Source organism: Gossypium raimondii, chromosome 11, assembly GCF_025698545.1.
Source record: "Gossypium raimondii isolate GPD5lz chromosome 11, ASM2569854v1, whole genome shotgun sequence".
In the NCBI taxonomy this organism is placed as follows: domain Eukaryota; kingdom Viridiplantae; phylum Streptophyta; class Magnoliopsida; order Malvales; family Malvaceae; genus Gossypium; species Gossypium raimondii.
In genome coordinates, this window is record NC_068575.1 from 53,824,058 (window position 1) to 53,851,280 (window position 27,223).

General features: G+C 31.3%; 4 protein-coding genes across 4 annotated transcripts; 1 reads left to right on the forward strand and 3 right to left on the reverse strand.

The window, feature by feature from the left end:
- The first annotated feature begins 15,824 nt into the window (after window positions 1–15,824).
- Window positions 15,825–17,097, forward strand: LOC105801470 (putative expansin-A17). The gene is made up of 3 exons (XM_012632760.2): window positions 15,825–16,043; window positions 16,136–16,457; window positions 16,560–17,097. Exons 1-3 carry the CDS (start codon window positions 15,899–15,901, stop codon window positions 16,867–16,869), a joined length of 777 nt encoding a protein of 258 aa, XP_012488214.1. The 5' UTR covers window positions 15,825–15,898; the 3' UTR covers window positions 16,870–17,097.
- A 1,097-nt stretch (window positions 17,098–18,194) lies between these two features.
- On the reverse strand, window positions 18,195–20,345 carry LOC105802913 (protein COP1 SUPPRESSOR 2). The gene is made up of 6 exons (XM_012634817.2): window positions 20,145–20,345; window positions 19,815–20,012; window positions 19,554–19,677; window positions 19,269–19,342; window positions 18,850–19,007; window positions 18,195–18,634 (listed from the first exon to the last, which is right to left on the reverse strand). The coding sequence occupies exons 1-6, from the start codon at window positions 20,240–20,242 to the stop codon at window positions 18,471–18,473; spliced, it is 816 nt and encodes a 271-aa protein (XP_012490271.1). The 5' UTR covers window positions 20,243–20,345; the 3' UTR covers window positions 18,195–18,470.
- A 2,621-nt stretch (window positions 20,346–22,966) lies between these two features.
- On the reverse strand, window positions 22,967–23,402 carry LOC128034838 (germin-like protein subfamily 2 member 4). Its single transcript, XM_052623695.1, has 2 exons — window positions 23,390–23,402; window positions 22,967–23,280 (listed from the first exon to the last, which is right to left on the reverse strand). The coding sequence occupies exons 1-2, from the start codon at window positions 23,400–23,402 to the stop codon at window positions 22,967–22,969; spliced, it is 327 nt and encodes a 108-aa protein (XP_052479655.1).
- On the reverse strand, window positions 23,277–24,765 carry LOC105800942 (uncharacterized). Its single transcript, XM_052624490.1, has 3 exons — window positions 23,899–24,765; window positions 23,515–23,575; window positions 23,277–23,414 (listed from the first exon to the last, which is right to left on the reverse strand). The coding sequence occupies exons 1-3, from the start codon at window positions 24,207–24,209 to the stop codon at window positions 23,409–23,411; spliced, it is 378 nt and encodes a 125-aa protein (XP_052480450.1). The 5' UTR covers window positions 24,210–24,765; the 3' UTR covers window positions 23,277–23,408.
- Between the last annotated feature and the right edge of the window lie 2,458 nt (window positions 24,766–27,223).

Sequence of the window (27,223 nt, forward strand, 5' to 3'; positions counted from 1 at the left end):
GAAAGGGATAAGAGCACTATAAATAAATAAATTAAAAACACATTTAAATCAATGTGGAGCTCCCAACATCTTTTACATCAACGAAATATCAAAGTGGAATGGCTATTCAGAAAGTTAAAGAGATAATAGAATAAAAAGCCAATTAACTGATTTTTATGATTCAATCATGGAACCAAAGGGCGTGCAAACAATTTATTATGACAAGTACTCTCAACAGACATACAAGCTTGTTCTAATGAAAAAAATGGCTTACTCCTTGAAAAGCTTTTGCATTTCATTTTGTCCTTCAGCCATTGACAAGGCATCACTACCCTGCACAAAAAATAAGTAGAAAAATTGTAAAACTCATTCATAGTATCATTGTAAAACGTCCATGGAATCTGAACATACTCTGCAATTATGCACAACGGCAGATAACAAAGATCCTATTTATAGAGTATAGATTGTTCAAAATAATAACACCACTACAAAGGGAGTCGGCACCGCACCTATTCGAATCAATAATATAAAATGCCGAAGCTCAAATCACAATAAATAATAAAAATACAAAAACATAAATATTTCATAACCCAAAGCTACTGATACTAAAATAAACTAAGCATCTAGAAGCTAAACCTAACCTTCGTACATACTAAAATAAACTAAGCTAAACCTAACCATCATTCTGCCATTAAAAAAAATCCCATTATTAACCCCTCAATTTTCTTTCACATATTCCAGGCTTCAGACGCATAGCTACCTCAATTGTAGCTTTCAACTTATTGCCTTTATTTACCTATTCTCTAGAAGTTCTAGGAACCAGATGCCTGACAGACTAGGCAATATTCAGCTGTATGACCCATTCCTTTGCATGTTAGACATGGAATTCTTTTAGAGGATCGACTAACTCTACTCTTTTAGTTTTATTTTTGTATGTGAAAAATCAAGGGAAAAAGGGTGAAAACAAAAATAGACAATGCAAATTTAAAGAAATATAAATACTTTAGAACAATATATAAAAAATATCATCGGCCCTAATTTACTTATCAGAATTGTATTTAATAGTTAAAGCATAAAGTATAAACTAAGCTAAAATTTAAACAAACAAACATAAACCTTTGGCAGATGAAAGGAATATGAAAGATAAGCTTTTTTACACAATACTAATGATAAACAAATTAGAATGACATTGATAAATTAAAAATAAGAGATATGCAATTAGAATGACAGATATGAAATAAATTTAACTGCTTTTTTTTTAAATTCAAAACGTAGATGCCAAATGATAAAAGAAAGAGATAATTAAGATATTGAAACCTTTACGGTAGGACTATTAAACTGGATATGTTGCGACTTCGACTGTAACTACAGCTGGAAAAGATAGGGTGACAAAATAGAGTTTACTTAACTATGTAAAAGTAAGGGAGGTTACGCAAACCAACTTCAAAGATGAGCTTTCTATTAAGGACAATCTACTTTTTCTAAGACACATGGAATGTGAGCGATAATAAAAATCAAGAAAATAATAACAATAAACATCTAAATCAAATACATTATTCAATTTAAAGTAGTGCCTTTGCATCTACCGTTACTTGAAAAAGCAAGCGATGATTCTATATACTAATTTACTATATAATAATTTAAACCTATAAGACATTAGGCAAGTTCATCCCACAAACAAATTATTTATCATCACCATAGAACTGTTCAAGACAGGAAATTAGTGTGGGTGATCGACATTTCTCTATGCTTATCTCTTCAAGTTTGAAACCATAGAGTAATTTGAGACTACCTGAAAGAGCTTCTCACTTCCCTGCAACAACAACAAACCCAAAACAATGGGTGAGCAGATGCCAATATTGTATGCTGATGAATTATATAAGCTTATGAATATTTCTAATCATATGTATGTAACTTGGATATTGATTACCTCAAGGCAGATGAATATTTTACCCCCACAAAGGCTTGTAACTATTAACATTAGCTACAACTTCATTCCAAAAACATCATTATTATTAATTCTAAGCACCACATTATCAAACCAACCAAACAAGGAAAGAATCGAATTTTAGATTAATATTTTCAATCTAATCTAATCTTCAAACAAGAATGAACAACAAGATTCCGGAAAAATAACAATCATAATTTTGCTGCTTTTCTTCATGCGAAGAGATTTTAATTTGAAGCAAATATAAATATTTTTTATTAATATTAGACAAAACCCAGGATCAAAAAAGTTTTAGATGAACAAATGGACGATAAAAAAATTTGATTTTTAACCCGCAAAAACATTTAAAGGAAAAAACTGAATGAGCTTTATTGGAAAAGTTACCTGATCCAAGGATTTTTGGGATGCAGAAATGAAATTTAGGTAAATAAAAGAAGAAGAAATGAACCCTAAAAATAAGCAGAAATGTGAGAGGCGTTTGTGTGTGTTGTCGGAGTGGAGTTCAAGTTTTGGTTTTTGGAAATTGAAAGGAAAGGCTTAGAAAGTAATATTTTAATGAATTATATAAGCTTATGAATATTGATTACCTCAAGGTTGTATGTCGTAATCTTCGCCGCACAAGCCATGCATTTAAACTGCAAAACGTTAGAAGCAACAGGAACAAATGCGTAATCTGAAAAGCACATTGAACCAACATAGTTCAATCCCTGCAAATATCCATATTTTCAGACACTAGACAACTGTAAAATAGTGTCTGCAATGTTACTTTTGTGAGATATTAAAAACAGAATACGTTGCATTAGTAAGGAACAAGAAAAAGAACCTGCTCGAGCTAATAGTCGCAATCCCTTTTTGCTCTTTTTCTCATCGTTTCCTTGGTTTCCTGGTTCTGGGTTCTTCGATTTTGGACCACTTTTATCCATTTGAGAGTTTTAAGACGAAGAACAAACAAGAACTGGCTTGGCTTCAGTTGGGAAGAAACACAGATCAGTTGAATAAGCTTTTGGGTTTTTTCCTTGGATGTGGGAAATTAGGGATTTTAGGGGGGAAAGTTGGGAATTTTAGAAGAGGGATTTTATAAAATGGCGCTAAAGTGAAATTATTTTTGTTTTTGTGGCGATTTTTATAAAAACGCCGCTATTGCTTACCTTTAGCGGCGTTTTTATGAAAATTTTCATTTTGAATAAAACTACGCCGTTTTGCTATGCTATCCTAAAAGGGGGTTATTTTTTTAAAGTAAAATTATTTTGTGGCGTTTTTTTATAAAAACGCCGCTATTGCTTACCTAAAAAAATTTTCATTTTGAATAAAACTATGCCGTTTTGCTATGCTATGCTAAAAGGGGGCTATTTTTTTAAAGTAAAATTATTTTGTGGCGTTTTCATAAAAACGCCGCAAAAAAATTTCATTTTGAACAAAACTATGTTGTTTTGCTATTCTAAAAATTTTTTATTTTGTTTTTTATAAATTGATTTATTTTTGCGGCGTTTTTATAAAAAACGCCGCAATTTCATTTTGAACAAAATGACGCCGTTTTGCTATGCCAATTTTTTTTTGATTTTTTTAAAATTGATTTATTTTAAAAAATGCCGCAAAATATTATTTAATTTTGAATAAAATGACGCCGTTTTTCTATTTTGTTTTTTATAAATTGATTTATTTTTTGCGGTGTTTTCTATAAAAACGCCGCTATTGCTTATCTTTTGCGGCGTTTTCCATAAAAACGCCGCAAAATATTATTTCATTTTGAACAAAATGACGTTGTTTTGCTATGCTAAAAATTTTTTATTTTGTTTTTATAAATTGATTTTTATAAAATAAAAAAATAAGTACTCTCAAAATAAATATATATTGTGTATTTTAATAAGAAAACAAATGATAAAATGGTTGTAATTAATTATTAAGTTAGAATTATCTAAATTAAATAATTACCTATATATCTATATCATTTTATTTTTGTATTTTTTCTTATAATTTGGTCCTTTCCAAAATAAATAATTATACCTAAATATCCATATCAATCTATTACTTTTTTAACCTAAATATCCATATCAATCTATTACTTTTTAACTTATTTATTAATTCTATTTAAACTAATATTTAAATATATCAAATGGTTTAGATTAAATTTTTTAAATATAAAAGCATTAATTAATTGTATAAAATTTTATCATTTAACAAATCTCAAGTAAACCCTAAATTAACCATTCAATACATATAAAGTCTATCTATTATATATCTCTTAAATAATTTAAACTATACTCATAATTTCAATATATTTGATTTATTATTATCTCTTTTACAATTATATAAGAACATATTTAAAATATAAATTAAAAAATAATTAATCTAAACTCAAAACCTTAACTCGACCCTTGAATCCCTAAGCCTTAAATCCCTAACTCTTAACCCCTAACATCTAACCCCTAAACCCTTAACCCCTAAACCTTAAATCCAAACACTTAAACCATAATCCTTAATTCATAATCCCTAAATCCATACTCCTTAAACCTTAAAATATGAACTCCTAAATCGGCCTTAAATATTAAATTAATCATATACCTTAAACTAAAAACCCTAAACAAATTTATTATTATCTCTTTTACAATTATATAAGAATATATTTAAAATATAAATTAAAAAAATAATTAATCTAAATCCAAAACCCTAACTCGACCCCTAAATCCCTAACTTTTAACCCCTAGCACGTCTAACCCTTAAACCCCTAACCCTCTAACCCCTAACCCTTAAATCCCAACCCCTAATCCATAATCCCTAATCCATAATCCCTAAACCCATACTCCCTAAACCGGCCTTAAATATTAAATAAATCATTAGCGACGCTTTCTTAAAAACGCCGCTAAATCCCCAAAAGCTCACAAAATGGCGTCATTGGGCTTAGGTTTTTTTTGCGGCGATTTCTCAAAAACGCCGTTAAAGCCCTAAGTATTAGCGACACTTTCTTAAAAATGCAGCTAAATCCCTAAAAGCCCACAAAACGGCGTCGTTGGGCTTATGTTTTTTTGCGGTGCTTTTTCAAAAACGCCGCTAAAGCCCTGACCATTAGCGGCGCTTTCTTAAAAACACCGCTAAATCCCCAAAAGCCCAAAAAACGGCGTCATTGGGCTTATATTTTTTTGTGGCGCTTTCTCAAAAATGCCGCTAAAGCCCTGAGCATTAGCGGCGCTTTATTAAAAACGCCGCTAAATCCCAAAAAGCCCACAAAACGGCGTCGTTGGGCTTATGTTTTTTTGCGGCGCTTTCTCAAAAACGCCGCTAAAGCCCTGACCATTAGCGGCGCTTTCTTAAAAACGCCGCTAAATCCCCAAAAGCTCACAAAACGGCATCGTTGGGCTTAGGTTTTTTTGCGGCACTTTCTCAAAAACGCCGCTAAATCCCCAAAAGTTTAGAAAACGGCGTCGTTGGGCTTAGGTTTTTTGCAGCGCTTTTTGAAAAACGCCTCTAATGCTTATTTTCAGCGGCATTTTCCATAAAGCGCTGCTAATGATCGATATTTAGCGGTGTTTTTTATCCAAACGCCGCTAAAAGCCTGTTTTGGTGTAGTGTACAATGATTAATTTGACTATTTTGAGTAAAGAAAGTAAAATGTAATCTGACTCCTAATATAGGAGTTTCCATGATATTTTATTGTGTGAGAATATATGTACTAGATTGAAATTAAAAGTAATACATGAAAAAGGATATATTTATTTTAAAATTAAAAAAATTAATACATCTTAAAATAATGGTTTAAGACTTAATTTAGCATTGATTCTCAAAAATGTTTTTTGTGCAAAAAAAGCACTTTTGAGTAAAAACTGAAAATTTTTGTTTCTACTTTTGCCAAAAAAGTGTTTTTTTGCAAACCATTTTTTTGGTCTCAAAAGCACCATTGAAAAGCTAAAAAAAAATCTTGTTTAGCAATGTTTTTATCTCAAAAGTGTTTTTTTTGTCCCAAAAATGCTTTTTAGAAGCAATGCTAAACAGGCCTTAAGTGTAACGACCCGATAGTCAGCGGTGTCGAAAAGTACATTCCCGAGACTCTGTTCTCGTAAATCGGACTCGTAAATATCTATAATAAATATTTACGAAGCTAATTGTGTAGTTAATTAGGTTTCGGTTAAGTGAATTTACTTGGGTATAAGGACTAAATTGTGTATAGGGTAAAAGTTGAATTATTGATTATAAAATTAATTAAAGGGCCAATGTAGTAATTATACCTATATTATATTAGTTAAAGTTAAAATATATTATAATATTAAGAATCTTAATAATTAAGTAAAAGTAAATATATATATTATAAAATAATAAAACAAAAAAGTATTAAAAGAATGAAAAAGAAAATAAAGAAAGAAGTCATATAAATTAAGAAAGAAAAAAAAAAGAAAAAGAGAAAGAAAAGAGAGTCACGCACGGCCAAGTGCTTCAAATTTTTCAAAGTTTAATTGGTTAGTCAATTTAATCTCTTTTCTTGTAATATTTATGTTTTTGGAATTCCGGTGTTAAGTGCTACCCAACCCATGTCGAAATTTTAGCAATTATTAAGATTTTAAATGTTATTAATGTTGAACAATTTTAGTATTAGGGATTAAATTGATAGATTTTAAGCTAAAAATGAAAAAGGATTAAATTGTAGAATAAATTGTAAATTTTGAGTATTAGGGACTAAATTGTGAAAAATTCAAAATTTAGGGGTTTAGGTAAAAATAGAGAGTTAAATTTATCTTAAACTGGAATTTGTATGAAATTATAGAATTAAATGTGAAGAATAAAAATTAGTCTCGATTTAGGGACTAAATTGGAATTTAGGCAAATATTGAGTAAAAATTGAAATATTCAATATTCAAAATGAAATTGAAATTTTATTGTATTGATGAATTTTAATTATTTTAATTCCGTAGCTAACGTCGTACCGGAATCCTCGACTAAAAAGGGGAAAGATAAAATCGATGTGGAATAGCTCGGAATTCACGATTTGTATTTCTATAATCCAAACCTAGTTACTAATTGTTGTATTTTGATTTAATGCATATGGTAAGTGGTTGAGGTGAGTATTTGACACTTTGATATTGAATTGAATTAAAGTTGATTGAAATGGATTGAATTGGTATATATATTATTAATATATATGTGTAAATGTGATATTGTACAAATAAGATAATTGGATATTGGTTGTATTTGGAAAGTGAAATTAGACATTATTAACTGTATCGGGCTGAGTCGGATATAGATGGCATGCCATAGAATAGGAAGAGTTCAATGATTTCTTTGACTTCGAGTCGATAAGGCATTGGGTGCCAATTTACTTTGGTTTAACCGATGAGATACTGGGTGTCAAATTTTTATAGCACTGGGAGCAGATATTACTTCGAATTATCCAATGAGGCACTGGGTGCCAAACTGGTGTGTTGGTTGGATCCGCGTATCCGTCCGAGTCCAAGTCGTGTTAATAGGGGTAAATAAATAATAAAGTTTTATAATTGATATTGAAATGGCATGGTATGAGGAATGAAAATGATATAGTGAATTGAAAATGGAATGTGAAATATGTTGTAAACATATGGAATATATGAGTTATATACTCATGAATTGGATATGGAATGAATAATGTTATTGCTTAAATGATATGTGGATCAAATTGTGAAAAGCTATTGTATAGCAAGTGATGAGAATTAAGTATGGTATGAAATGATGTATTCATGAGTTGAGTATTGAATGACTAATGCCATTGTATATAATGTGGTTTGATATGTTAATATCTATTTATATAGCAAATGTGTGAATTGGGATATTTTTAACAAATGAAATATGATAGCATATGATAGTCATGATACTAAACATTAATATGTGCTTAAAATTCAATTGTGCATATTATATTATCTTGTCTTTAAATATTTGGATTATAGAAATATCATTGAGTTTTACTCAGCGTACGGTTTTGTTTTTCCGTGCGCAGATTAGGTACTTCACTTTTGATCGCCGATTCAGCTTCCAACAACGATCTCGAACTCAAATGTGGTGATGTTTATCTTTTGTGTTGGCATGTACCTAGGATGTCTAAATGATAATTATTTTGTGGATGGATTGTAAATAAGGTTATAAGTGTAATGTTAGTTTGGTATAAACATATAAACACGTGTTTGTGTTTGAAGCCATATTATGGCATGGTAAATTGAACCAAAATCTAGATAGGTGCATGTGAATTTTAATTGATGCTTAAGTGCTCATGAACTAGGCAAAATGGATTGAATTTGGTATGTTTATAACTTGGATTTGAATGATGCTTTGGTGATATGAATTGAGAATATAAATGTGGTACCAATGATGGTACATTGGTTAGACACCTAGGATGATTGTTTTGACATGTTTTGATTGCATTTGATCGTGTTTTGAATCAATTAAACAAATGGTTTTTGAGTCGTTTAATGTCCAAGTTTGTAGGAAATGGTAAATTGGTTGTTTAAGGCACATTTTCGGTCCACACGACTAGCACACGGGCGTGAGAGGCCATTGCAAAGGGTACACGGCCGGGCACACGGGCGTGTGGCTTGGCTGTGTGACCCAAGTTAGAGAGTTACACAGGCACAGATACGGGCTGAGACACGGCCGTGTGTCCCTACTTCGAATGCCCACACGGCCTGGCCAAATGGCCGTGTGAACCCTGCAGCTAAAAATTTTTCTAACTATTTCCAAAAAATTTCAAACGTTCCCGATTTAGTCTCAAATCGTTTTGAAAGTGTTTTCAAACTCTCAAAGGCTTAATAAGGGACTTTATGCATGTTAATGATGAATCATTTTATTATTTTTGAAATGTTTGAAATAAATAAATAAATAGATTACAATTACTTGGTAATGCTTCGAAACCCTATTCCGGCGACGAATACGGGTTAGGGGTGTTACACTAAGGCTACTTTATTAATATTTAAAGATACGAGGCTTAAACTTTGGTATTATGTTTTTTAATCAGATTTTTTTAAAAGATTTTATATAAAAATTTAAAATACATATATTCTCTAGTAATGATATTTATGTTTTTTAAGCAGTTTGTTTTAAAGATTTTATATAAAATTTTAAAAGACATCAATTCCTAGTAACGATATTTGTTGTTGTTTTCTAAGTAGTTTCGTAGATTAACTCATGATATTGGCTCATGAGAAAAAGAATACAATGAAATAGATGTCTCGATTAATATTTGGTACATTAAATAATTTTAAAAATTGTCATATGTCTCCTTTCTTAAAATATTATTCCTATCAATATATCTGTCTAATAGCTCTTGTTTCAAATTAAGTTGATATCACTTAATTTATATTTTCAATTTAATTAATTATAATTTTAAGTTGAATTATTATTTTACGGCAATATAATTTTAATAACATTGATAATTTATACTAAAATAAAAGTTTAAATTTGAAAAATATAGAGAGGGATATTTAAGTCTTTTAATTTAAATAAATAAAATTTTAGAAAATAATAAAATAATTAGCTACTCCTACTTTTTGTGATCAATAATCGTGCATATTTTATGACTATTAATTATATACAATTGGAGTAGTATTTACGATAATGATATGTTACATGCTTATCAATAAAATGAAAATGAAAACGGCTATATATAAGCATAAATTAGATGATGAAATTATCAGTTATTGCCTCTACTGAATTGTCAATGTATTCAATTAATTTTAACAGTTACTTTTTTTTAAGCATAAATTAGATGATGAAATTACCAAGCTACGCTAAGTGCAAGGATATTCTTTCCCCATATTTGCTATAAATTTTATTTCACTCTCATTTTCCGTGATTTTATTCTTATTCTTCAAATATAAGGTTCTTAAAAGTTGGGCTCATTATTTTAGGTTTTGAAAAAGAGAAATAATAATCCATATAAGGAGATAACCTCCCACCACATTACGCCAAATTTAACTATCTAATAAAATAAGTTTCACTTGTTATTAATATATTATGCAATTCTATGTGTGATCAATCTAAAAGAAAGCTGCAGTTGAATGACAACCCACTATGAGAGGTTTATGAGTATATTTCTTAAATACTTCTTCAAACACGACAAACCTACACTCCTCTTGCCAAGACTCTCTCCCTTCAATCTCTTCTCCTCCTTTTTCCACTTCAATATCACTTACATCTCTCCATTTTATTAATAAAGCACGATGTGACAAATATTATTGATATGGATTAATTGTCGTATTTTCCTTTTGACACGCAAGATAAACAAGTGTTGACACAGGGGGCATGGGCGAAAGTGATGAGGATGAATAACGATGATGGAGATGTTGAATGTGATTGATTAATGAAGTAAAAAGCTATGCCAAAGGAGATATATTTTATATGCCAGTGTTGGTACTCATAAATTACAAATGTGGTCCATTTACTACTAGGATCGAGGATTGCATTTGCAACCCTAAGTTTGTTTTTGTTTTAAAGCACAATTGGACCTTATCAGTTACTTTCGGCTGCTGCCCATAACTCCCTCACGTCACCTATAATAACCCTTCATTCTCCTTCTCTCTCTTTTTCTTTTTAGTTTTTATATGTAAATACCAAGATTGAGACTTCCTTTGGGTAATTAGTAAAATTACTTGAGATGGTGTTGTAGTAATGGGATTAAATATTTAATTCATTGTGAGCGTTAGAATTTAAATAAAATTGTAAGGTGAAGTGAGAATAAAATGATTATTAAAGATATTTTATCATATTAATCTATAATTAAAATTATATTTTACATTAAATTACGAATTAATAACATAAAATAAATAAAACATTTTTTTGTATTTTGTATTTATTTTTGTGATAGCTTGTTTTAATTGATCACATTAATTATAACAATAGACTATATTAATTTATAATGTAGTAAAATTATCAATTATATAAATTTAAAATTATTTTATTTTTAAATAAAAAAACATTTCATAAGAAAAAATAAAAGAAAAGGCCAAAATTATAAAAATGCTCTCCAATAAGAAACCTCCGGTGAAAAAGTAAACATGTACAGTTAAAAAACTCTAAACGTGCTGCTCATTTGATATGAGTTTGTCTTAAAAAAAAGTGTTTAAGCTCACCACAATTAAGTTTTCAAATTAGTTTCGGTGGGATTAAAATTAGTAGTAACAATAAAATTAAACATTGTAATAGTGAAATTTTTGTACTAAGAAATTAATTTTATAAATAGAGTTTAAATATTCAAACACTTTATTTGGGATTTGTAAATTTTGAAACAGGGAGGGAGTAGTAAAAAATTATGACCCCTGTTTGCAGCAGATTTTACATTTTACTGTGATCAGATTAATTAAAATTTATGAAATTTATTATTTATCCAAAAAATACTTTAAAAATCCACGCTCAACGATCTCTTTGCCACTAAACCCAACTTAAAACCCATTTCAACTCAGCCTACCCAATTCATTTTGACCCGAGAAAAGACGAATGAAACAAAGGGATCCTTTAACTGTACAATGTTTTAAGTTTGGTCCTTAAACATTTTTTCCCAGATTAGTTTATTTTAACACTATAAAAATGGTATAATTTTTCAAAAATATATATAAAAAAATAAACGTTATTATACTATTATAGTTAAAATGAACTTTAATAGAACCTACAATCAAATTCATCTACTCCTTTTTAATTTAATTTCTTTTTGCTAATTTAAGAATTTAACTATTTGTTCTTGTTTAGTGAATAAGAAGCAATTGAACTTCTCCTTTTAACTCTTTGTCCACCCACCAACCACATCCTCAAGCCAAATATGGGACTCAATTGCAAAAAATTTTGAGGGCCTGAAATTTCTTTAGTAGTGATTAATTCTCTCACTTCGAGTGCTATCCAAAAAAAGTTAATGGATACTCATGAAATGTGTGCTCCATTCTCATAGATAGGAATTAAACCCGCAACCTCATGATTAATAGATGAGGTAAACAATTATCACACCACAACTTATGGTTATGATGTGTTATTTTAAGTAAATATGAAGAAAACTTTTTTTATCACATGCTATAATCTTTTACTCCTACCAGCGGTTTGCTTGGGGAAGGTGACGCAATCTTCATATGATTTTACATTTATGTGAATAATATCTTCATTTCAAATACACATATTTTAGATTTTTATAATTATTTATATTCTCTTACATAACTAAATAAATTTTTATAATATTTTTTAGAGTGTCACATCAATACCTTTTAATTGGGTTAATTCATTGTTATATGTTTAAATATTGAGGTGTATTTGGACATAATAGAGTAATTTAATGAAATTGTAATTATTCCATCTTGTAATTATAAGGAATTCTAATTCTTAAAATGCCTTTAGGCGGAATGTAATTATGTTGTCATTCTTATATCATATTTGGTAGTATAAATTGTAATTACACAATTATATAGTTTAAATTTAAAAATAATATTCATTATTATAAAATTATCAATAATGCTTGAGAAGATATAAACTTTGAGCAAGTAACAAAACTTTTAAAAACTCAGATCATCTTATGTAATATGTTAGTTTAGAAAGGTAGTCAATAATACATTTATTAATACAATCATTAACAATAAAAATAAGAATCATATGGAGTTTAGTGGTGCTCATGGGCCGGGTCAAGCCCAACCAAAAGATTAGGCCTATTTGCTAGGCCCAGCCTACCCTGAAAAATGGGCCTACAATTTTGCCCAAGCCCGGCCTGGATAAAAATGCTAAAACTCGTGCTTAGCCCACCCATATTAATTTTTTATATTATTTTTAAATCTATATAATATATCAAAAATACTAAAAACATTAAAATAAATATTTCCCAACAAATTGAAAATAAATTTTAAAAAATATGTATACTTGAATAACACTAGGAGAGATGCAACTTAACAAGCAAATACTTCTAAAATAATAACACAATTAACAATAAAAACAAGTGTTATACAATATCCAAACAATAACAACAAAATAATAGTAACATAATAGTGAAATAGTAGCAAAATAGAGAGAAAACAATCTTATGTGAATTTGGGCTGAATCCGGGCAAAAAATGCCTTACCTGAGGCCCAACTCATTTTTTAAATAGACCTTATTTTTTTTTGTTTAAACCCATTTTTTGGGCCTATATTTTTTCCCAAACCCTCTCACTTTTTAGGTTGGCCTACGGGCCAAGTGACCCGGGTCATGAGCAGGTTTAACAGAGTTTTATCTAATTACTTTAATATTCCATATTTGTTGAACTATCAAGTATAAATAATTAATAATAAATACTATATAATTTAGTTAAATGTTTAGTATGTGGAAAAAAGTATGAAACGTTTTATTGTCAATAAAATTTTATTATTTAAATAAAATTAATAAAATAACATAAATTTATATTTTATATATATATATATATATATGGTACAAATTAAAATACTACTAATATTATATAAAATAACTTCTCACACTTGAAAAATGTAGAGATGTGTTTAGAAAGTAATAGGTGAATTGGATTTAAGAGTAATTATTTATAATTTACATGGAATTGAAAAGTATAAATTAGACATTCCAATTACACTCAATACAATGTAACGTACTAGTTACCAAACATGCCACACATGTAATTTTAAATGTAATAACACCACTCCTATAAATCTTAAATTTTCCACACGATTTAAGACAATTTGATTTTTTTTCATGATGAGGTATATTAAGATGGAAAAATGGAAGCATGAAGCCTCATTGATCTTCTTTCAATCGAGCTATATCGGATGGTTGTAAATGATATTGAACTCAATTATCTGTCAGAGTCCTTTCGATTTTATATATGCTGCTGCTGATGGTAGTATTCTAAGAGTGGCTGCTTATGTAAGATCCTACAATTATTGTTTATGAATTCGGATATTTAAATATGGGGGAGAAGTAGGCTTTATTTTTATGTGTGTGTTTTTGTTTGTTAATTTTAGGATACATAAAGCACTGAAGGAGAAATGGCAGCAAGAGACTGTGGAACCAAGGTTGGTAAATGCATCGTATGAGGAGGCTAGTGGAACTCTGTTGAGCAATGCTCCTCCTTTCTTACTTCACATTCCTGACATATGATATCCATTTTGGATTTCAGTTCCAATTGGTCTGGTTAAACCAGCATTGTTTATACTAGGAAGTTGTTTACAAGCTAGCTCTTTTTCAGTACTTAATATTATTACTCAACTCTTTTTGTTGAGTAATTTCGTACGGAACTTAACAGACTTGATAATATTAGACACGATATGATTAAATCAATGTGTCAAAATTTATATAATATAGACTTATTAATGTATCAAAGTCTATAAAAATATTGACACAAATACAAGAAATGTGGGTCTAGGACTTGGTTCTTAGGGGATTCCATGAGATGATAAATTGCACCCTTAGTATAGTCGGGATGAATTTTGCTTTGAACCAAAAGTTCTCTCTACATCCATTGTTGCAACTTCGAGTAATCCATAGTTTATATAGACAATTATGCATTGAGAGGGAAGTGGAAATTTAGCTTTGCTTCTTTACATACATTCATACACCTTCCATTGCTAATTATCAAAGCATTTATCAGCAGTCTTTTTAACCTTCATTGGAAAGGAAAGGATAGCTTTAATTAACACCGTTTATCACATTTGACCATCATTTTGAATTCCAAGTAGGGAATGTATTTGAAAGATTCAACTGGTTGCTTGCCATAGAAAGTAAAACCTAAACCACAATCATGTTATTTGATTAATATCATCCGGGAAGGGGATTTGGATTTAGAGATAACCCCCAACCCTGTTATCAGTCAAATCTGTATCTGATTTGTTAGTACTGTACGTTTTCTCTCAAGCCTTTTCCACCTTAGAAAGTACACAGATTTCTTGACCTTCAAGCCATCACCATTATTTTAAAAAGCTGCAAATAAAATACAATTTCCATTACCAATGGAATACAAGAACATGAAATCATGTGTGAGCAATGGGGGTTGCGTTACTTGGGTAAGGAAAGTTGAATGGAAAGATGGCATCACCCATGTGATTTATGGGTGCGCCCCCCTTAAGATATGCCATGATATATGGTTCTACTTATCAACTAAAGAATCTTTTTTTTTTCTTTTCTTGTTAAGAAAGGCACCAAGGCTTGCAGATACATGGTGGTTGCATGTAATGTAACTGCTGCAAGCGAAACCTGTCTAATTATGGGGTTTTAAGGGGAGTTGACTTTGATTTTATAGTGGCAGTTGCTATCCATTTCTTGTCTGAAAGTCATAGTTGCGGAAATTAAGATTTAGATTCCAAGTCCAAAAGCATAAGTTTCTGCCTACAAACTATTTAGCTCTCCCCTCTAATTTTATATTGCCTGCTTGACAATTTGCAGCTCAACTGTACAATAACGTACCACGGATACTATAATGCAATGGATTTACAGAAGTACCCCCACCACCGTCTTTTCTCCTACAAACAAATTTAGTGGAAATAACTAGAGCTTGATTTGATGCAAGTGTGAATTGACTTTTCTTATTGCTACTAACCATAAGAAAACTTTGGAAGCTATATATATATATATATATATATATTTTTTTTTTTCGGTTTTTTTTTAAAATTACAAGTACAAAAGGACTTAGTTGTATTCATCTCTGAAACTATGTTATTGTGGGTTATAGATTGACGAAGGGCATTAAAAGAAAACCAAACAACTGAAGCTCCAAAGTTTATAACAACCATCACATGGGTTTGAATATAAAAAAACAGCATTTCCATATGAGATCATGAATTACGGTAATTTATTGTATCATTATAGGAATAAGGATCATGGAAATGCCTTAATTTAGTCAACCAATTTGCAGTCATGGCTTAATACTTAATAATTTTATATCAGCTACCCCAGGGTCTATCACTGGTTATAAATATCTAGGCAAAATACATCTGCGGTATCAAACTCATCACATTCTCTAGCATAAAAAGAAAAGAAAATTTCCATTGTTTTTAGAGGAAGAGAAACTCGATGGACAGTGCCTATCTGTTCACTACTGCCGTACTCATTGTGGGCTTATACTTTTCCCCTAAATTTCATGTAGCAGATGCAGCTCATACTTGGCTTTCGGCACATGCAACGTTCTATGGTGGAAGTGATGCTTCTGGAACTATGGGTAAGTTTTTCTTTCTTTTTTTCTTTTTAATTCTCTTTCTTATTTTTTGTTCTTCTCATTGAATGACTTAGACAAACATGTTGGTTTTGCAGGTGGAGCTTGTGGTTATGGCAATCTCTATACAGATGGTTATGGAACAAACACAGCTGCACTCAGCACTGCTTTGTTTAATGATGGCAAAGCATGCGGAGGGTGCTATCAGATAACTTGTGATGCAAGACAGGTGCCTCAATGGTGTCTCAAGGGTAAATACATTACCATCACTGCCACCAACTTCTGCCCTCCCAACTATGCACTCCCAAGTGATAATGGGGGCTGGTGTAATCCACCCCGACCACACTTCGACATGTCTCAACCTGCATTCGAGACCATAGCTAAATACAGGGCTGGAATTGTACCAGTCCTCTACAGGAGGTATGTCCATTGTTTCTTCCATAAAAAACTTGAAGGCGTAAGCAATGGTGGTGAAAAATGGCTTAAGAGTATCTCCGAGTAATTTGTTTTGTGTTTTGCCAGGGTTACATGCAGGAGAAAGGGAGGCATGAGATTCACCATCAATGGAAGGAATTATTTTGAGCTAGTGCTCATATCGAACGTTGGAGGTTCTGGAGAGATTTCCAGGGTATGGATAAAGGGATCCAAAACCAATAAATGGGAAAGCATGTCCAGGAACTGGGGTGCCAATTGGCAGAGCTTAAGCTATCTAAATGGTCAGAGCTTATCTTTCAGGATTCAAGCTAGTAATGGCAGGATTCGATATGCTCTTAATGTGGTGCCTTCCAATTGGCAATTTGGTCAGTCTTTTAAAACCAATGTTCAGATTTAGAACTCTGCATATCATCTCACATGTATTTATGTATTTTGTTTTTACTTTGGTTTCATTTACTTCAAAATTGTATCATAAAGTGTCATAACTTAGGCTGTGGCTCAGCGTTTTGCAATGAAGCCCGGCAAGTGATTTATTTTATAAAATATATTAGCCGACTAGTGGCTGCTTTATTGTAATGGTATTCATAAATGCAAGTATGCAATGAATCTTCCAAATTTCCAATTATGTTTTGTATTTTTGTTTGATAAAAGGTATAAAGCAAATGGTTCTTCAAGGATATAAATTGAAATTTTAAGCATAACTATTTTTGCCGTAAAATATAAATCAATAAACAACAAATCAATGTGAAGGTCAAACCAATTTGATCTTAGAATCCACTGTTCAACCGAATTTTTCATTTGAAATATAAATTAAAATTTGAAAATTCAACTTTAAATGTACCTTCATTTCAATAGTATTAAGGTCTAGTTTCGGAATGCTTCTCAAAAGTGTTTTAGAAAAAAAAATATTTTTGAAAGAAGTTAAAATTTTCTGCTTCTTAAAAAAGTACTTTTAGGCCAATTTTTTACTTGGAAGAAACACTTTTTCTCTCAAAAAACAGTTTGTTTATGAATATTTTTATCTTAAAATGCTTCTTAAAAGTAATATTAAACACATGCTTATGGCTTCAAAAGCACTTTTAACCCCCAAAATATCTATGAAAAGTAATGCTAAGCCCACCTTAAATGTAGTGTAATGGACTCAGCTTTTAACCTATATAACTAATAAGGTTAAAATTTAAAGGGCAAACTACAAAAATAACCACTTTGTCTCAAATTACATTTTAATCACTTAATATTTGAAATGTTACGTTTTAGTCACTTACGTTATCGTTTTGTTACGAAGTGACCACTCTACCGTTAAACTCCGTTACCTTCTAACAGCAGTCCTACATGGCAGTCTAAATAAGTTTTAAATGCAAACTTGGATGTCTAATTGCTGTGATGAAAATAGATTTTTAATTAAATAAATTTAATTTAGACTGCCACATAAGACCACCATTAACGAGATAACAGAACTTAAAAGTAGAGCGATCACTTTGTAACAAAACGATGACGTAGGGTGACTAAAACGTAACATTTTAAACATAAATGACTAAAATGTAATCTAAGGCAAACAAAAGTGACTATTTTTGCAATTTACCCAAATTTAAATCCCATCCCTTGCAAAAAAACCCTTGTGGAAAAAGGAACGATCTTCTTTCAATTCATCGTAAGTATCGTGCTGGACCATTCATCTCTGATGCTCAACAGTAACACAGTTACAATTATTATCCTGTCTGCTTGCTTGTAAAGATTGATAGTCTTTATATGTTGGGGAAAAATTTCAAAAAGCATCTAAATATGTTTCTACTACTTGGTTTCTGGTATTTAAGTGTAACAGAACTCCATCTCAGTGATCATGAAAATTTACGATAGTACAACAGTCACAACAACAGTTTCTAAAGTAACTTGACCAATTGTTGCCAAGTGGACATTTTGGTGCACAAGTAGCATTGCAGCCAATCATAGGACATGATGCTTGAAAGCCCAATTTGATATGCTGCTCTTGTAACTGTGTTATCTCCGCATTACTCGTTGGCGTTCTCGCTTTCGGAAGCGCTCTAGCATAAACTGATCTGTTGCAGCTTGCCTACTTCCTGCAGCATCATTGCTTGCGTCAGTTGGCTTGGAGCCAGCATTGTCATCCTGTGAACCTCGGTCCTTGTACAGCTCAGGATGTTCTGCAAGTTCAAACGAAATGGGGTTAACTGCTGAACAAGACGTACTTCAAAAAAGAAACAGAACTGGAACAAACGGTCTTAAAAATGGCAATTCATACCAATAAAGGGAAGAAAACTAACTGATCCAAACTAGCAAGTAATTTGCAGAGCAAAATCAATCGAACTAAAATCATTAACCTCTAATTACAAAAGCATGAAAAAGAAAACGTAACAACCTCTTCTAAGTTTTTCAGCGTAATCCCTGCCTCGCTGGAAGTAATCAGCACTGTAACTTGAAGGGATGCTAACTTCTGATTTTGCCCGTCCCATGAGCCGTTTTTCCTGTAGTAGCTTTTTAGCGGCCTCTGTTTCCTCTATATTTCTTAACTTGTATCTGCAACCAAAGGAACAATTAGAATTATGACATAGATTACTCTATTACAGAAATGGGTGACATACTTTGGTCATCATTTAGTTGGTCTAAGACATTATATCATGTTTGCTTAGCAGCTAAACAAGGTCTATGCTGGAAGCTAAATTTTCCCTATATGCAAGAAAACTAAATAAAGCACAAACATTACAAAGTAGGATCCCATGATAGGAAGATCCTGCAGAAGCTTAAGTTCTTAAAATGAAAGGTTAGTAAAAAGCATACTCAATAGGGAGCTGAACTTCGGCAATCCCGGTAGTCCATTGAGTAGAACTTTCTTCGGAATTCCGTTTTTTCACCTGCAAGGAATTGGCCATGAAGTTACATAAATTTGTTAAATGTAACATGTAACATTCTTCAAATAAGAGAAAAAAAAGTAGAATGCTTAAAGCTAAGGGATTGGAAAAAACAGGAAGCAAAATGACACTCTAAAACTAAAAATGAAATGTAAACAGTTCATAAGAACAACAACGAAATATGATTGCCAATGATATGGAAATACGAACTCACTTTAAGATGCTCAGGAATTTTATACAATTCATCTTCAGCTCGTGTTAAATCATTCTCAACTTCATTTTTCAGATCCATGTTCCTTCCCCTTTTCTTCGCCAATTCTTGCTCTACATAATTTATCCTAAGTTTACAAAAACAATTACATAAAAGATAAATAAATAAACAATTTGAAAATCCTCCTTTAAGAGAAAAAAAAAATCAGCTGATTTCTTGTAAGAAACACACAAAAAAAGGCAAAGGGTAAAAAAAAATGCATACATGTTTGGATCCTCAACTAGGACGGCGGTTTCTTGGGCGAAGGTGTCTTGAAGAACAAGCTCCTCCTTTTCTCCATCAGCTTCGGCCTTTTCAGTAACTTTGGCGACGATGCCTCCTGTTTGCACCGAAGGAATTGCAGGTATTCCTGATTTCCTCTCCCTCTGTTTCTGCAGGAATTTCACTTCCTCTAACGCCAACCTAATACATTCAGAGGTTCTCTTCAGCTCATCCCTTTTTTTATTTATCTATTTTTTTTCTATTTCCAACTTCAAATTCAAAAAAGAAAAAATCCCTAATTTATTGTAAAGAAGAAAAAGGGGGAAGGACTACCGTCTGTCTTCTTCATCATCCGATTTGGAGGCGGGGTCATCTCCTTCGTCTTCTTGGATGCTTCTTTTCCTAAAATTCTTGTTATTCTTCTTCAGCATTTCAATTCTCTTAACGACTTCCTTCTCCGATTAGAGTTTTAAATTACCTTTTTCTCTCCTTTCACCACTTACCACCGCCACCCAGCCCAGGCAGGCAGGGGAAATCTTAAAACGTTACTTTTTATTAACCAAACCAACCCCAGTCCAAACCCTGATTTCTATTTGTTGGACATGCTCTACACGCCCAATGAAACCCACTCCACGCCGGCCCGACTGTTGCTCCTTCAGTTAGCCACTTAGCCCTTTATTTTAGCTCTCTCATTTTCTTTAAAATAAAATTGTCATTGAACGTGGACACTAATTCCTCAAACACTTTTGTACCTCTACAGTAACGCTGTTAAAATGAGGATGAGACAGTTCATTATCACTTATGAAGTACTAAAGCTGCATGAGTGAAGTTTTACTTTTTTATAATTTATATCTTTATAGTTTTTAAATAATTATATCAAATTTTTATAATTTTAGGGGATTAAAGTATAATTTTACTTTTATTAATTTAAAATTTTAAAAAAATTTAGGGGACCTAAATAATAATTTTTCATTTTAGGGAGGACCGAGGCCCATGCCAACCCCCTAGATTCGCCTCTGATGTCATCCATCCTTACTCATGCAGTTGCTTCTGAGTGAGGGCAAGATAGGTCGAAAAGGATCAAATTATCTTCCTTTCTATTCTCACTTTGTCCAACTTGTGAAACACCATCCCATGGCTCCAAATCTTGTCTTGTCCATTCCTCAAGAAGTACTTTCTTAAATTTAGATTTGAATAAATAAGTGTGATTTAAAGTAAATAATAATAATAAGAGAATATCTTTTTACTTGTAACGAGTGATGGTTAAAACTCTTATTAGACAATCGTTTGACACTAATTCAAACTATGTGGCCCTCATTCTTTGCACTTTTATAAAAAAATAATTAAATTTAATAATTTATGTGGAATAAAATTATTTTAATTATAACAAATAAAATCAACATAATCATAATAAATCATATTCTAAAATTTAAATAGAAAAAAAATCAAATGGCATGATGATATTAAGTAAGAGATAGATTTATTGTTAGTAATCCCACCTTACTAATAAATATAAATAATCAATTCTTTATAATTTGAGAAATTAAGTTGGATACCTAACCCATTAGATAGGTGGGCTTAGTTAATATGATCATTATAATTTTTATTTTCGAAATATGATAATTATTATTATTATTATTTGTATTGGAACTTAATTATTGAAATAACATAATTTTCTTGAAAAGTTTCAAAAGGAAGAAACATGGTTTTGTCGAAAGATATTATGCTATGAAAAAAAATATATAATTTGTTTCACATGTAGGTACTAAGGGTGAATTTGGATGGGCGGTGCGTTTACCTGCGGTTAGTGTAAAAACAACCTAAACGCACCGCACCCAGTCACCCATCCAAACCCACCCTAAGTGACATATTCTTTGATGAAAAGAGACGAGCAAGGCCTATAAAATACTTAAATATGATATTTTTGCTGCTTTATTTTTCTGTTATTTATGACTCGTATTTTAGAGGCACACTTAAAAACCTTAAAGAAAGTGTTTTTTCATGTCTCAAGTCTTATTTCTTATCTATAACTCCTCTCACCTTATTACTTGTAACACAAGAGTTCTTTCATTTGTCTCGGAAAACAATTTAGAGCTATATTTTAAATTTGATTTAAATGTAATATTATGAAAAGATTTCTAACTTTAAATAATTAATTAAAATAAGATTGAGGCCATAAGTTTTTGATGGCCCATATTCAAGTCTCACTAAGCTTAAATGTCACATATGAGTTTTCTATCAATTTATTTTGGGTTTAAGTCTCACCATGTGTAGGTCCTATTCAGATTTATTTTTGCCCATGTTCGATATATTCTAATATCTAATTCATTGTGCTTTGTATTGAGTTTATTTAATTCTAGTTAATTAGACATGTATTATTTAATTTATACTATATTTGTTAGCTCCTAAAAATAATTAATTGAAATATATCGAATCAAATTCAACATATTAATTAAAATATATATTTTAAAGTTAACTTGTTCTATTGTTTAGTCAATTTTAATTTTGACCAAGGCGGAGTTTGCCTAGCCCTAAAATGAAAAATTTCATCTCTAATTTTTATAATTTTAAAATTTTTAAATTAGTATATAATAAAGTTACACTTTGACCCGCTTAAAAGTGAGAAAAATTGATTTAACCCTTTAAAATTATAAAGATATAAGCTATTAAAATGGTAAAATTTCACTTTTGCTATCGTAAAATATATAACTTAATTCTAACCCCCCTCAAAAAAATTTCTGGCTTCACCTCTGATTTTTTCTTTTTTATATAATGTTTAAATTACTCATAACCCTTGATCTTTAAAATGGAGAATATTAAGAGTTTAAGCACGTTTGAACCCATGTTCACTAAGTTATTACAATAACAACTATGCCAATCAAGCTAAAACGCAATGGACAATTTTAACTTATTTAAATAAGTTAAATCTATAAAAAGGTACATTTAAATATTTAAATAAAAACTTAATATATCATTTGTTATCCAACTTCATTTCTAGTGTATACCCATAAAGTTTCTTTGGCATTGGAAAACAAATATAGAATTAATACAAACCAATAGTCTCATTTAAGTTTTCTTAGGGGCAAGCTTGTTTCTCATTTTCTTGACTCCTTTGGTTCCAATATGTAAGCCCTTGGTCAACACATGGTCTGGCACTATGGTGTTGAAGTAAACAATGTTGTGGCAATGGATTGAGTTCCGGGGAATTGACTATTAAATCCTGCAATCACGGAAGCTGGTTTTACACCATTGTTCTTTTGGTAATGAACCAAACCCTCGGGAACACAAAAATGTCGCCTTTTTTTTATGGATTTGGAGATCAACTTGTTTGCTGTAGTGATGAATCCCACATCGAGTTCGCCGTCAAGAACAAAGATGATTTCGGAGGCGCGTGGGTGAGTGTGGGGTGGGTTAAGGCCGTCGGGCTGATAGTCAATACGAGCAAGTGAGACACCAAGGGTGTAAAGCCCTGGAATTTTCTCAACATTGGCTGTTGTAATCACTGATCCCACTAAGTTGTTGATCACTGCTGAATTGGCTAAACCACCGAAGAAAAAATCAACTTCCGTAACATTGACCGCGTGTATCCATTCCCGTTTATTCCTACAAGTAAATAAAAAAAATAGATAATTATATCTGATAGATTAAATTAATTCAAGAAAAGCAAAGAAAATGAATGTGTTCTAAAACTTAGTTGGCATACTTGAGGTTTTATCAGCAACGCAGAAATCTTGGAGATGATCAGGATCAGATGCAACCAAGCCCTAAAAGGCAACAAAGATGAAAAGATTAGTTGCAAGCAAAAAAACCAACGGGGCAAATTATAGATACCAATAATTTTTTTATATAAGTGAAAGGAGTTACCTTCATTTATATAGAAAAAAATTTATTAGACTGATGGTATATGTATGTGCGAAGCTATAGTTTGGGAAACAACCTACTTTAACTTGCAAACAAAACAACCCCGATTTATCTCTAAATGAAGAATATTATATTTTCTTATTAACTAATTAACCAAAAAAATCTATTAGTCCTATTAAAACCAAATTGTGAAACCCTAAACTTAGGGAGAAGACCAAAAACAAACCTTACATCGTTAGAAGTTGAAGCGGAAATAACAACAATCAAAGGGAGGATTTGGGTGGCTAACACTTTCGCTTTCCATTCTTTCCATGGCTCCAACATCCTTGTATAACATGATAAAACATACATAGATGTTGATGCTTGGCACAAAAACATTATTTTAGAAATGACTTTACTTTGATATTGAGATAAATGAATTGACTTATGCCTATTCCAATAAGGAGACCAAAAGAGAGGTTTATTAATGAACATAACCATCTTCATTGTTGGGCTCATTTTAGGTTTTTTTTTCTTTTTCTGTGCTGATACTTGCATCCTCTACTACCGGTTTGGCGAAGTGTCCTCCCTTCGTCCAACATTAAGGATAAAGCTACGCGCTTTAAATAGTTGTTTTTTAGCCCATGCATAAACTTTTGCTCCCCGTTTTCTTCTCGTCAACCTGCCTTTCTAGCTTGCTTAGACTTGCCCGAGGGGGTGGAGTGGTCCCCCACTCCCCACAATTACTTCTAGTGAATCTCTTTCGTTCCTTGACATTTACTCATGACTTGTGAAGAAAGGTATCGGGTGTGCACCAATGTTCTAAAATTTCTTTACTTGCCTTTGTAGCTCTTTCAAGAATGAGAAGCATGTCCGATGGCTACGCAGGTAAGTTTTAACACCTCATACTTGACGCGGTCTTCGGATCCAAATGTGTGATATCACGTACCATTACATTGTCGAATCAACTCAAACTAAATCACTACGAGTAACATGTAACGAGACATTCAAGCAATTATATTTTCCATACATCCTCAAAAGATCATCTAAATAATTCAAATGAATACATATTCTAAACATTTAAGGGTTTTATGAGATCACAGATGTAATTAGGATTCGAACCCAAACTTTTATTGACAAAATTCAGCATTATGTCCCGAAACATGGATAGGGAACCCCATGTCTCGAGACATGTCTCTTCTTATTTTTGGTATTTTTGTTTCAATGTAGACATGTCTCGCTACAAGACCCTTAAGTCTCAAAACTAATTTCAAGACAGACCTCCTCTATTTTTTTTTTTAATTTAGCTTCTATGTTTGGTTGTCTCAAAACAAGTCACTCTGCCTCGAAATCTAATGGGATTGTCTCGAGACTTGTTAGCAAGTCTCGAGACCTTACGAAATATTTTGCACAAAAAGGTAAATTGTGCTCTTGCGACTTGTTCTTACGATCTTGAGACTCTACTGTGAAATTTCCTAAAATACACATTTTAATACCTACAAAACTTAATCAAAACACACCTAAACTTACCAATTCTTTACTCCAAACTCAACCACATCAATTTATCATATAAAAACACAATCAAACACCATCCCAACTTAGCATCCAATGCATCATTACCACATAACACAAATTGCATAACGAAACATATATAATCATGCATGAATATCTACTCATCAAGAGTCAAAATTCATCTCAAAAATTATTATAGGTCCTTGAAACCAAAGGAGACAAAACATACTCCAACTTAGAACTCATCCTAGGTATAGATGTCATTTACCAAATATATACATACAAGATAGGTACTAGCTTGACTTTCAAGCTGAGCTGCTAAGTTGGAGTCTTCCGAACCTTTGGTCTACTTTAACACTCGATTGAGACTTGCGCACGAAAATAAAAAACCATACGCTGACTATTAAATACTCAATGGTGCTAACATAATTCAAAATTAATGATAAATACATTAATAATCAAATAAACAAACTAAACACATAAAGATATTTTTTTATTAAGATTCATTTTATCATCAATAACCATATAAACAACATTTACGAGAACCATTTAACCCTCAGGGCATCTCATAGTCATATGTCACATAACCGAATCCACGTCAATGAAATACAACTTACTCATATCGGAGTTCTGATGCACCCTTAGGGTATTTGCATATATGTTTAATCATATCGACATTACAAATCATATCAATATCATATTCACATTTCATTAACAACATGTTTAGAGTTAAATTCTTATTTTAAACCCCTATTAACATAACCAAACTCAAGAACGGATACTTAGATCAATCCACACCAACACACCAATATACGCACTAAACAGTTGACCAGGCATAAATGCACCGATCCCACCAACCACACCAAAATACACTCATACCATTAGGGAATTTGAGCTGGTGATATGTTTTCGACCCTTAGGAATTAGAGAACTATCACAATATATATACACATGCATAGTGTTGAATCTCCCACCTATTAAAACGGACCATGCCAACTATACTCATAACTCTATCAGACAACGTTAATAGGGCATTTTCCATTATCCATTATCACCAAACATATTTTCAATAGTATAGAAACCAAATAACACATAGTAAGCGTATACATATTCAATTAATATAATTCAAACATATCAAAAATTGTATTTTAATTATTAATGTGTGGTAACAATCAAAATTGAATACCATCATAGCATGTATTGTTTCTAATTTTCATCACATATACTAATCAAAATTACCCATTTTTACCTTAATATCATATGAATCTTATAACTCATCATAATAGCATAATTACTTACATACACAGATAGTTAACTTATACTAATCATATTTAACCATATAAACTTAGGGCGTATCTCATCTTTCTAATTATCAAAACCTATCCATGCATTTCATGCGCATTTATCGCCATATAATTCATACCAAAACATAGAGCTTAGATTACAAAGATATTTATATATATTCACGTTCAACATATCTCAACCGAGATCAAGTAGTCAAGTTTAGACATATCTTGTATCATGTTCGATTCCATTTTTCTTATTATATCTAACTACCTAATAAAGCATAATTGAAATCAAATTATGCGAGCACAAACCAGAATCGATTATTTGTCGACAGCTTTAGATTTCCCTTTTTCTTGTGAAGGTTCTAAGTCGTCTTTAGGTACGAAATTAAATACAAATAACAAAACTCATTAATCACACAATTCAAACATAAATCACAACCATTTAAACATGAATGCATTTATTACAATTTGGCCCCTCAAATTCCTAATGTCCGAAACACCCATAACTCACGATTTACCCAACCAGAAATTAAATCTGACTTAATACATATAGTACAGGGACCTCCTATTTTTATTAATAAACCCCTAAAGTTTTCACCCATTACAGTTAAGTCCTTAATAAAACATAATTTATCAATAATCTAAGCTTGATTCGCTATCACCTACCACATTTCTACCATGTTCTTACCTAATTTAATTAGCCTCATTCATGCATGAACTTAATCTCTTAACATCAATTTTCTCAAGTTTTCCAACAATGGAAAATTAATT